The sequence below is a fragment of the Homalodisca vitripennis genome, unplaced genomic scaffold (genome assembly GCF_021130785.1).
Source record: "Homalodisca vitripennis isolate AUS2020 unplaced genomic scaffold, UT_GWSS_2.1 ScUCBcl_1441;HRSCAF=5073, whole genome shotgun sequence".
Taxonomy (NCBI): Eukaryota; Metazoa; Arthropoda; class Insecta; order Hemiptera; family Cicadellidae; genus Homalodisca; species Homalodisca vitripennis.
This window is the reverse complement of record NW_025777581.1, coordinates 74952-87506: the sequence shown is the minus strand read 5'-3', so window position 1 is coordinate 87506 and position 12555 is coordinate 74952. Positions and strand designations below refer to the sequence as shown.

At 33.3% G+C, this 12555-nt stretch overlaps 1 protein-coding gene across 1 annotated transcript in view; it reads right to left on the bottom strand.

Annotated features, from left to right (window-relative positions):
- Positions 1-12555, bottom strand: part of LOC124371456 (HORMA domain-containing protein 1-like) — a 37780-nt gene that overhangs the window by 1416 nt on the left and 23809 nt on the right. The window contains exons 8-10 of the mRNA XM_046829785.1: positions 10895-11017; positions 4137-4300; positions 1359-1440 (exon numbers count right to left, since the gene is read on the bottom strand). Coding sequence (XP_046685741.1) covers positions 1359-1440; positions 4137-4300; positions 10895-11017 — 369 coding nt within the window. The remainder of the gene's footprint in view (positions 1-1358; positions 1441-4136; positions 4301-10894; positions 11018-12555) is intronic.

Sequence of the window (12555 nt, the reverse complement as noted above, 5' to 3'; positions counted from 1 at the left end):
GAAAAAAAAAACACTTTTATTCTAGTTACATGACTTATACTAGTATCATTTTTATTGGATATGTACAAAACTTGTTCAAAACTCTTGTTTCAATCCAGTCCTGATTTTCTTTAAAGAATTTCCGATGGACGCTCATCAAATTTCTCCTCTCCCAGTGTACTTCTGGGGTACAACCAAGAAAATACATTATGACCTTAAAACTGGCCAAATTATATTCTAAGTTCAAAAGCGGAAGTCCAAAGCATGCCAGTAATTAGAGACTAATTTCGCTCATCTCTACTTCTCTAAAGTGATTGAACGAGTTGTCTTTAAGAGATTGATGGACCACTGTGAGCAATATAAGTTACTGACCACAAGACAACATGGATTCTCTAAAGGACAGTCAACTACTACTGCAATAATTAAACTTGCAGAGTTTATAATCGACCACCTTGAGAATGGAAAACTAGCTAGAGGCATTATGGTTGATTATAGTAAGGCATTTGATTGCCTCGATCATAACTTAATTTTAACGAAACATGACAACCTGGGTATCATAGGCCCTTGTTCTCGACTGGTTTAGGAGCTACCTTGAATAACGCAGCCAATTGATAAAAGTCAAAGAGGAAAAACCCATACTATAAAATCCAAGCCACTTGCTATAACCAGAGGTGTACCTCAAGGATCTGTCTTTGGCGCTATGATGTTTATTTTATTCACAAACAACATGCCACAGTACCTGGACGGACTTTGTCATACGCTTATCTATGCAGATGACACAACTCTTCTGTCCAGGGAATTCCGCTGACCAACTGCCAGTAAGCTCATATATATATATATATATATATGAATATATATATATATAAATATGGCTTATCAATGCTGCCACACAAATGACCTTGTGATTAATACTTTTAAGACAAACCAGTTAGCAACTCTTCCAGAAGTTGAAGTGAATCCCCAGGCCAAATTTCTAGGAATGACTATTGATAAAAATATGTCATGAACATGTGTTGACGACCTGTGTAAGAAATTGAATACAAGTCTTTTCATCTTAAGACGAATAAAAGCCATCAGAAACACTGGAACAACAAAATCAAGATACTTTGCCCTGTTTGAAACGCAGATACAATGTCCATGTCGCTAGCTCACCTAAGTCAGAATTTCTTTAAGAAAATTACACCACGATTTAGTACTCATTTTGTACTAATTTTTACAGCTCATCAACTTAAGACCAGATTATGTATGCGATTTCCAGTAAAAATATAGACAAATAGATTACATTAGTAGTACTCAGAATGTAATGAAAAATTAAAATTTAGTTCAGATTTTGTTCCCATAATCAATATAAAATAAAAAAATATATAATTACGACTTACCATAGATTCCTCATTATGGACAGGAAAATACTTAGTGAATGCTTTGTCCTTCAAGTATTCGATTTTAATAGTTCGGACATTGCTGAAACACAAAAGCACAAATGTTTTATGCTCATAAAATAATAATTCATCCTTAGTAATACAATTTTTCTATTTCTATATGTGGTACTCTGATCTCTTGAAATTATTATTATTTGTATATAAACTAAAACTGTCTGTAACTATAAGATTTAACATTAACAATAAGTCAATGATTAAACATGTTTTTTTTCTGTAAAGAAGCAGGGGATTTCCAATGAGTCAACTGACATTTTGGGATTGTAAGTAAACAAAATTCATCACAAGTAATAATGTGTACTAAGAAGGCAGAAACTATTTGTTAACATACTGCTATGTTCATGTGGAAACTTTCATGAAGAATCTATCTAACATTTTTCTTGTTGATTCTTGTTAATTTAGAAATTGCTCTGATAGTTAAACAGCGGTCTTGCTTAACTATCAGACACCCTTGTTATAATTCATCCTGGTGACACCCCTTGTTTGTTTTTGAAAAAACCAGAGAGGCACACTGCTGAATCAACCTAAATAGTAAGGAGGCAGAAAAATCCTGCTCTGTCTATATTGTCAGTTGATGATTGGGTGGAACTTTGTACACAAATTCGGGTAGGGGAGTCAAGGCAAATGAGACGACTGTGGTTGGATTTCATTAGCAACTTTTCCTAAATGGAAACCTTACTACGACATTAACAACTAATCTTATATATATAAATGCGAATGTTTGTTTGTATGTTCCGTTATAACTCTGGAACCAATGCACGAAACATCGTGAAATTTTGTACAGTGATTCTACACGTTCCTGGAAGTAACATAGGCATACTTTTAGAGAGGTGGCTGTTTAAATAGTTTATTTAATGAATTTTTTAATTATAAATCGTTGTTGATGTTAGAGTGTTTTATATTGGATCCGACAGACTGCGCTACGACACATAATACAAAGCGAACTGATACTTAACAGCTGTTAATACTTTCAGCTGAAGTTCATCAAAGAGGCAGAAACATTTGTTTACATTTAAAATTTAGAAAATTTTTATTGTAAAGTGCTTGATCAGTAGTGTAATGCAGGTTGCATAGAAGACATCATTGCCTAATTTTAAATTCAGATTGCACCAATGATCAATAAACTATCTAATGCAATGAAAATACTATTAAACGCTATTATGAAAACAACCTCATTGTAAAAATCCGTGAATGTTAGCACATAAGGTAATCGAATTTGGTTACATGGAAAATGAAAAGAGCCGAAAGAAGACACTTTATGATCGAAATTGGGTTTCTTTGATACATTTTCTTGAAGGCACACTCCTAAATAATACTGGAAATATCTTAGACAGAAAATTAATTTTAACAGACCGAATTTGATTCTTTATAACCTAATTAGTTTACCGAGATTCATCCATATACATTAATTGTTCTGAATAACTTATCAACACCTAGCAAAAACCATGAAAGATAGAGGCAGGAATATGGTACATACCTTCATAATGCGCCCAAGAGGCTCACGATGGAACGACTATCAATTATCTCAGCAATGTTTAGAATGTGATAGAAAAATCATAAGTGAATATAGTGTACTGTTTTCAACGGGAAATTGCGTGCGAAGCCGCGGGCAACTGCTAGTACACTATATATACACATAACATAGGAACACGAGGTTGGAGGCGGATTCAATTTGTGTACAAAACAAAAAATTTGCCTGATGTGTCAAGTACCTGAGAAACGTGAGGTACTTGTGACACGTGAGTGAGAAGATACATTGTGAGAGAACAAGATTTTATTGGCCTTCCATCTTGGCCTTACCATATGGGGCCTGGAGACAGGAGAATAGGACTGAGTGAAATCACCTCGGAGGACTTATCAGCTCACTCCCTCACAGAAAACCAGAAATATGGTAGTAAGGATATTGAATTTGAGGACTGGGTTATGAGATCAGAGGCTGTAAGGGGTAGTGCTAACCTGATAGGATCTGTCTACAGAGATGATTTCAAGTAGCTCCACCACTGATAGTTATGTTTCAGTGGCATGAGTTTGGATATCAACATCAGTTTCAAATTCAGTGCTCACAGCCCTCATGTATCCTGTGATGATCATGAATCTGTATCCTTTATTGAATTATCTAATATAAAAATGTGTTTTATTTGTATTATATTTCTTCAAATGCTGGTAAAATAAATGTATACCCCTCTCCACTAAGTAAAATAAAAACTCAATAATCAAAATATTTTATACGAAAAAAAATTGAAAAATTAATTATACTAGTTTTCTTGGGCCCCAAAATAACAATGTTAAACTTAAAATACCTTAACAACCTTATTTTTAATTGTAGATTTATTTGAGATTTTAAAGATATGATTAATACATATCCAAACACTTTTTAATGTTTTATAATTTTTATTATGAAAAAATCTACAAAATTATTGTATTTCAATGAATACTTACAACACTTTACAAGACAAATTAAAAAGTTTTTGGCTGCGTATTATATCTTTTAAAAGAACCTTCTTGTATGTATTCCTATGACTAAGAATAAGGATGTAAGTGTTTAAATTTACTATTGTTCTTATAGCAAAAATCCCAATGTTGTATCACTACAGCCAACTCTTTAAGTGTTTGGATTAACAAAATTTTTAGATTAGTAGAGTTTGTGACCTTTTTTATTGACCATCTTAAATTTACGGCTTTTATGTATAGTTACAGCATATAATCTATTTCAATGCTTACCCTCTCTTGCCAGTAGGGGAGCAGAGAAACCCATCAGAGTCAAGCTGGTTGAGTATCTTCTGAGCAACTTGTCGAGGGAAGTTGAGTGTACTTACAAAAGTGTTTGATGATACTCTAACTGAGTTCAAGCACAGAATCAATGCTCTTCTATACAAAGCTTCAAACTGAAATAAATGTATTATAATTAAATATATTTTTGTGTTTGTATAATAATTACTTTGAATAACAAATATGAACTATATCTTAAAAAACGAGTTAATTACCCAGGGAAATTTTAACAATGAGAGAGAGAGGGAGTTACAATAGGAGTGTGATAATTCTTGACAAACTCCACTGCTGTGCCTTTGATTAATTAACTATTCTCTACGTAGTAGATCTCAGCAAGTATGTATGAATGTATAGCAGATAGTAACTGGGAGAATAATGATTATACAATTAACAATTGTCAAGATTGGTTTTTAGCCACAGAGTTTATATATTATTGGTTTATAAGATGTGTATTTGTTGAAAAAATGTATTAGTTTGAAAAGATTCATACAGTAATAGACAAAAAAACGAGATTCCATTAAAAACTACAGTTAGTTTGAACATTTGAGGTATGAGATGAGGTCTTGTGTTACATATTATATATAAACCTTAGTATGGTTGCCAACTATTCAGTTCTGTGGTTTATAGTAAACCACAGTCAATCAGAAACTACAGTTAGTTTGAACATTTGAGGTATGAGATGAGGTCTTGTGTTACATAGTATATATAAACCTTAGTATGGTTGCCAACTATTCAGTTCTGTGGTTTATAGTAAACCACAGTCAATCAGAAAGTAAGTTGTCCAGAGATCTGGTCAGGTGAACAGGTGGAGGTATGAGATGAGGTCTTGTGTTACATATTATATATAAACCTTAGTATGGTTGCCAACTATTCAGTTCTGTGGTTTATAGTAAACCACAGTCAATCAGAAACTACAGTTAGTTTGAACATTTGAGGTATGAGATGAGGTCTTGTGTTACATATTATATATAAACCTTAGTATGGTTGCCAACTATTCAGTTCTGTGGTTTATAGTAAACCACAGTCAATCAGAAACTACAGTTAGTTTGAACATTTGAGGTATGAGATGAGGTCTTGTGTTACATATTATATATAAACCTTAGTATGGTTGCCAACTATTCAGTTCTGTGGTTTATAGTAAACCACAGTCAATCAGAAACTACAGTTAGTTTGAACATTTGAGGTATGAGATGAGGTCTTGTGTTACATATTATATATAAACCTTAGTATGGTTGCCAACTATTCAGTTCTGTGGTTTATAGTAAACCACAGTCAATCAGAAACTACAGTTAGTTTGAACATTTGAGGTATGAGATGAGGTCTTGTGTTACATAGTATATATAAACCTTAGTATGGTTGCCAACTATTCAGTTCTGTGGTTTATAGTAAACCACAGTCAATCAGAAAGTAAGTTGTCCAGAGATCTGGTCAGGTGAACAGGTGGAGGTATGAGATGAGGTCTTGTGTTACATATTATATATAAACCTTAGTATGGTTGCCAACTATTCAGTTCTGTGGTTTATAGTAAACCACAGTCAATCAGAAAGTAAGTTGTCCAGAGATCTGGTCAGGTGAACAGGTGGAGGTATGAGATGAGGTCTTGTGTTACATATTATATATAAACCTTAGTATGGTTGCCAACTATTCAGTTCTGTGGTTTATAGTAAACCACGGTCAATCAGAAACTACAGTTAGTTTGAACATTTGAGGTATGAGATGAGGTCTTGTGTTACATATTATATATAAACCTTAGTATGGTTGCCAACTATTCAGTTCTGTGGTTTATAGTAAACCACAGTCAATCAGAAAGTAAGTTGTCCAGAGATCTGGTCAGGTGAACAGGTGGAGGTATGAGATGAGGTCTTGTGTTACATATTATATATAAACCTTAGTATGGTTGCCAACTATTCAGTTCTGTGGTTTATAGTAAACCACAGTCAATCAGAAAGTAAGTTGTCCAGAGATCTGGTCAGGTGAACAGGTGGAGGTATGAGATGAGGTTTTGTGTTACATATTATATATAAACCTTAGTATGGTTGCCAACTATTCAGTTCTGTGGTTTATAGTAAACCACAGTCAATCAGAAAGTAAGTTGTCCAGAGATCTGGTCAGGTGAACAGGTGGAGGTATGAGATGAGGTCTTGTGTTACATATTATATATAAACCTTAGTATGGTTGCCAAATATTCAGTTCTGTGGTTTATAGTAAACCACGGTCAATCAGAAAGTAAGTTGTCCAGAGATCTGGTCAGGTGAACAGGTGGAGGTAGCAGTGAGGCATCTGAGAGGCATTATGAAGCTGAGTAATTACTACATTCATATATATAAATAAATGATATGTAAGTTTATTTTCTAAAGCTAAATAACATCCGGAGCAAAAAAAAAAAAAAAAAAAAACAAAACTACCTTTTCCTCAGTACAAGGTATCCAAAGTTACAATAGAGTTATGTTATATTTATTCACCAGACCTATATAAAGCCTGAGATTGCTATATTATGATGTTTAGTCATTTAATGAACAACACCTCTATACCTAGTTCTTGGCAATCCCCATGTTGAAAACATACAATGTGTAAAGTGTTATCTACATAAAAAACAATACTATGAATAATACAAAATGAATTTAATATAGGAGGATCCCTTGCACAACACGCTTTTAACTTTAACTAACTAAAACGTTTTGAGAAAAATTGTGCAACAAAATTTAATCTGGCACAGAAATTAAAGTTGGGAAAAAATAAATGTGTTTTACATGGAACCATCTCAAAATAGTGTAATGATTAAGACTTTCAACATGTCACTTATTCCTTTAACATTGTTCACGAGTTTCGCCAAAACTTGATGCTGACTAGTTTCTTGCCCATTTAACATTACCTGGATTTAAACATAGGTAAAAGGTAAAGGACTGTCTTATTTCACCAGGCGAAGTTAAGGCTAAGAAACCCTCTGTGACATTTAGTCTGAGGACCAACGCCTTAAAGGTGACATCTGAACTAGTACCAGAGGCTGCTTACAAGGAAAAGATCGCTCAGTGGTCACCTATCCAAGCAGCTGCGATGCACAACGGTGATTGACTCGGTTATCTTGCGATAACTGCATTATACGCAATATTGTGCCATTGGAAATACAATTTTACAAGTTTATATAAATACTGATTGGAAATACAAGTTTATATAAAAGTGCATTTATAAATAATTAAATGCACTTTTAATTATTTATTAAAAGTGCATTTATATTGATTAAATAAACAATAGCTTCTAGTTAAAATTTTTGTCAATACTGATTCCCAGAAATGTATGGTAATCTGTATTATTAAAAGAATTTCTTCATTTTTGTACAATTATTTAATGTATTTAAACTATTACTTTACATACATATACAGTATTAGTCTATATGTAGAAAACTCCTACATTCCAGATGTGAATTTGAAATACATTGAATAATAGAGCAATGGCTAAAGTCCATGGACTTACAAAGTTCCTAAATTAACCTTATGAAAGTAATTTTAAATTACTTTAAAACAGCTGATTACAAAAGCACACATGTTGCTCAGGCTGTTACTCTCATCAGCTATAATTAAATTAGAACAATGTGTTCCCTTATAAATACTATTTTTAACTTTGAAATATCTGTGCCAGCTGCGTTAAAAGAGTGTTAAGTCAAAAAACATAGTTTTGAGATATTCACGTGTTGAAGTTTTAAGTAAATCTGAAACCTACACTTTTTAGTAGTATGTGGACATTTTACTCCTACTACTAACAGACCTCCTATTTTCATTAAAATATTAGTTTTGTGTATTACCTTAAAAGGTACTATACTTCAAAATAACGTAACAATATTTTCTTTTATTAGAAAAAAATGTAAAACTTTTTTTGACTTGGACTTAACACGGTTTACACTAATTGCATGGACTTAACTTATTTTATACTAGAAAGAAAGCTGCGATTTGAAACAGTAAACTTTTTATACAGTACACTGTCTTTAAATATTTAAATTGTTTTGCAGGGTTAAAAAACAAAACTTTAAGTAGTATATTGTTTAATTAAGTCAAAGGCTAGATTAAATATTTATACAAACACAACAGTTTTTACTCTGGCAAACCATATTGGTAAATTGACAAAATTTAATTTTTTGTGTTTTTCGGAATAGCTGTAAAAAAGTTAACAATTCTCTAAATCTTACAGAGCAGTGAATTATTAATATTCAAACAATTAATTATTTTTTGAAAATGTCTATTAACCCTTTTCCTTTGGCGGATTGTTTTTATATTTATTTCTTTTCGTTTTATTACGTTTTCTTCTTTTTTTGGATTTTGTGCGTTCCTCCTTTTTACAACTAATGGTACTGCCTCTTCAGTTTCTTCATTTGGAATGTCATCTGGATAGGTATCCTTTGCTTCCTGTGAAGTCTTCAGGTCTTTATAAAATTGCTGAAACACAGGTGAAATAAAAGGTAATAGGTCAAGGAGGTCTTTCTTTTTGTTTTTTCAGGGATAGGGTTTTTGGCCCTTGTAACGTAGACTAGGGGTCCATTGCAAAAGTGGTTTCATTACATCTACTTTTAAAACTTATACATTGAAATGATTGATTGGGGTCCAATGAAAGTTTTGTAGAAAATGATTTCCAGGTTCACTTTTTAGGTACTTCAACCACTGCTCATTCCTCCAATTGAAACTGTTTCCTACAACATCTTGCTTTGCGCTGCTGGAGATCACTTTTGAAAAACTTAGCAAAGTCAAAAAAAGTCTTCAAGTTCTTCATTACAATAAAAGGATGCTTTGATCCGGTACTTCGTATAAGCTGGCTCCAATCGTGGGGGTGGTTAATGTTTCTGTGAAAGGTTTTTTTTTTACGTTTTTTCAATTAGAGCGTGAGATGTATCACACTCCTTGTGCGTATGCCCAGGTATCAAACATTTATGGTTGATTTCATTTTAGTCCTGGCGAATTCTGTAGGGTCACCAATACACATAGCAGCTATGTGTGTGGTTTTTGTTCTGGCTCCCCACACGTATCTGTGTACATTGTCAAACATCGTCGCATCAGGTTTTGTAGCTTCCGAAATGAACGAATAGATAAATGAACCCACTTCATTGGCACCTCTACTAGCTATACCTTCATGCCAAAGGTAGCAGTAAGTTAAGCCTTCAGTGCAGTCGTAGACTGTTAGGTTGAAAGTCCAAAGTTGGCGTTTATAGAAAGCCACAGAATTGTGAACTAGAGGAGTTGGCAGGGCATTGCTGCAAATCAAATGTCACTGTTTTTAGTGGTATGGTCAACTTTTGATTTTTCTTTATCTAAACTTTTTAGATTCATATGCAAACTCTGCATCTTCAAGATGACAATTTTTTTCTTTTAAATTACGCCCCTTTTTCATCTTCCGAAGAAAAAATCTGTGCTTTTACCTGCACTACACATTTCCAAAATCCGCTTAGATCTTGATGACATGATGGTAAACTAACTTGTACACTACACTTTACATTAACCAACAAACTATCAGGTTATGATGATTATTATGTGCTTGTTTTCCAGAGTATGGTCAAATACAACTACTGAAAACTAAAGTAGTCAAATCAGGCTTTAAAACAGTGTAAAGTGTGTTAACTTAATAAATAAATTAGTGAATAGTGCGTTAAGTCACAAATTGCTTGGACTTAACACTCTAAACACAAATAGACCTTAAGCAGTATAGTTTGAGTAAAATGTGACCCATGGACTAAACACACTTTACACAATCAATATTGTTTTCACTTTTTTACTTATACCATTGGCGCACAAGTGAATAACCTGTTTATATGTGAAATTGGACTTCTCACCCTATACACAAACGTAGATATCATTGTTCTGCATGCGGGTGTAGCAATAACTCATTTTGACCAATTTTGGACTTAACACTCTTTACGCAGCTGGCACAGATATACAATACTAGTTTTATCTTGATTCAGTATTAATCCACTTTGTTCTAACTAACTTTTTTAATTCATTTCACCTGACTACATTTCCACTTGAATTTTCACTAATCAGAACATCTGTAACACCAGTCATACAATATCCTTAGGAACATATTCATTTATATCACAAATAGAGTGGGCCCTAGTAAACTCCTACTGTATATCATATATAATTAGAGAGGGCTTCTTAGCCCTAACTTCGCCTGGTAAAATAAGACATTCTTTACTTTACTTTACTTTTAATTTCATTCCATCAGAATTTTTAAGTATTTATATTACTGGCTGCAACTGATCTTTGTAGTCCATGTGGTAAATATCATTCAATCAGTGATAGAACTTTTCTTGTTATCCCTATAAAATCATTTTATTTATGAGTTGGTGATCAACACAATCGAAAGCCTTGGACAGGTTGCAAAAACTTCACAAACTGACTGCAACCCACCCAAAGCCTATAATACCCAATCTACAAACGATGACAACCAATTCTGTGTTCTTAATCTTATGTAAACCATGCAGTTTAAACTCATTCATCTATTCATCCTGTCTTGAGTTTGCTTTGTGTTACAAATGTTTGAAATACTATTCAAATGGTTTTTAATTTACTAAAACAAATTCTGAACATTACATTCGGTGTTTATATGATGTGTCCGGCTAATAACCATTTGAATTTACACCAAATTATTGTAAGAACAAATCATTTCCTCCTAATAATTAAATTCTACATAACCATAAAGATAGTCAACAAAAAATTTTAAAAAATTACCTTTCGATTCTCATTATAAACAAGATCTGGATGTGTGCATGATTTTTCTGAGTTGTCGGGCTCATGACAATTGACACAGATGTGATGTGGTATCTCCTGGTCATTCAGTAATTTATAACATGCCTGAAAACACACAAATTTTTTTTTAGTCCACCACACCTTCTCTTATACAATATAAATATACTAGATGAATATTGATATAGATAAATATACAATATGAACATACTACTGTTTATATTGTACATGTTTTTATTTATCAATTATCAACAGCAAAAAGCAATAGCTGTATTTTGTGTAATGAAATCTAATAATGGCATTATTATTTTAATTTGTTGTCAACACTGTGAAGATGGCTTTAATGCCATCATATTTATCATAACATGAATAAAATGTTATAAAATTATAAAAACAAAGATGAAAAATGTTATAACCCTGATATAGGCAAAGACCCAGAATTGAATGGTTATATCATATTACTAATAATAGTGCAACATATCGGATCTTCGAGAACACTTCCTAGCTTCATTGTTATTATGTGTTTAGTCAAATAGTATTGAAACTGACCCTTCTGAGCAAGGAATGTTATCTTGAAAAATAATTAATTTACTTAATGGTTTAACCCATTGCGGATCACTGACGAGCTGGGCTTGTCACCCAGCGGCCGGGCCTAACGATGATGAGCTCAGGTCGCAAAAGCGGTCTGCTTTTAAGTTTCCATCCAAATAGTTCTTTTAATGTCTGATAGATCAGGCGATCGTCTTCGCTTGTCAACTAAGAGTGTTTAACAACAGTCTATGTTTAGAGTTTTCAAAAGTGTTATAAATATCCTATAGATCGCAGTTGTATGTCGAAGTTGAAAAATAATTCATATGACTTTACTCTCTGCTTTTTAGCGCTTCTGATTGGATGTTTTCCTCAGTTGTTATTATAATACTTTTGAGGTTAGTGATACAACGAAAAGACGCAGACGTACATATGTACATATTGTCTGGGTTTAGTCTAGACAATGGCTCGGATGTTGTAATCACTTCGCCCGAGCCGCTTTATTTAGACTATGATTCAGACATCATCCCTGCCACCCTGGAACCTTGCTCACGTGTTATCATTCCTACATCACGGATACCCCAGCAGACCCATGTTCCATCTGAACGAATACCTTCACAGCTGAATTTTCTAGTATACAATAGCGAGCGATATGATGCGGCGCACTATTGCTGTTCGTACGGCCGCTGACCGTAAATTAATTCGTGCTCGCTGGTGCCCGCGCGCCAAAACTACACAATCCGCAATGGGTTAAATGCTTGTTTGACATTTAATGATAGACAAACTATTGGTTAACATTCTTCTGTTTATTATTTGGAAACATTGAATCATTAATTGCTTTATACAGCTATTGTTATTCTGTTAAACAGTTGCTGTAATTTCTTACATATTTATACGCCTATGTTAGAGTAAATGTTCATATGGTGCAACTAAAAATAATATCAGTGTTTAGAGAGTTGTTATACAGGGGTAAAGGAGAAACATAGAGCTGGAAACTTTAAATTTTGTTAGTGCAAATAAAAACACATTTTAAAACGTATTTAGTGGACTGCTATGCTTCCATGTGGACGGCCCACAAGGTCTCAGAGTAAAAGTTTTAATGAGAGCATAGGTCAAAT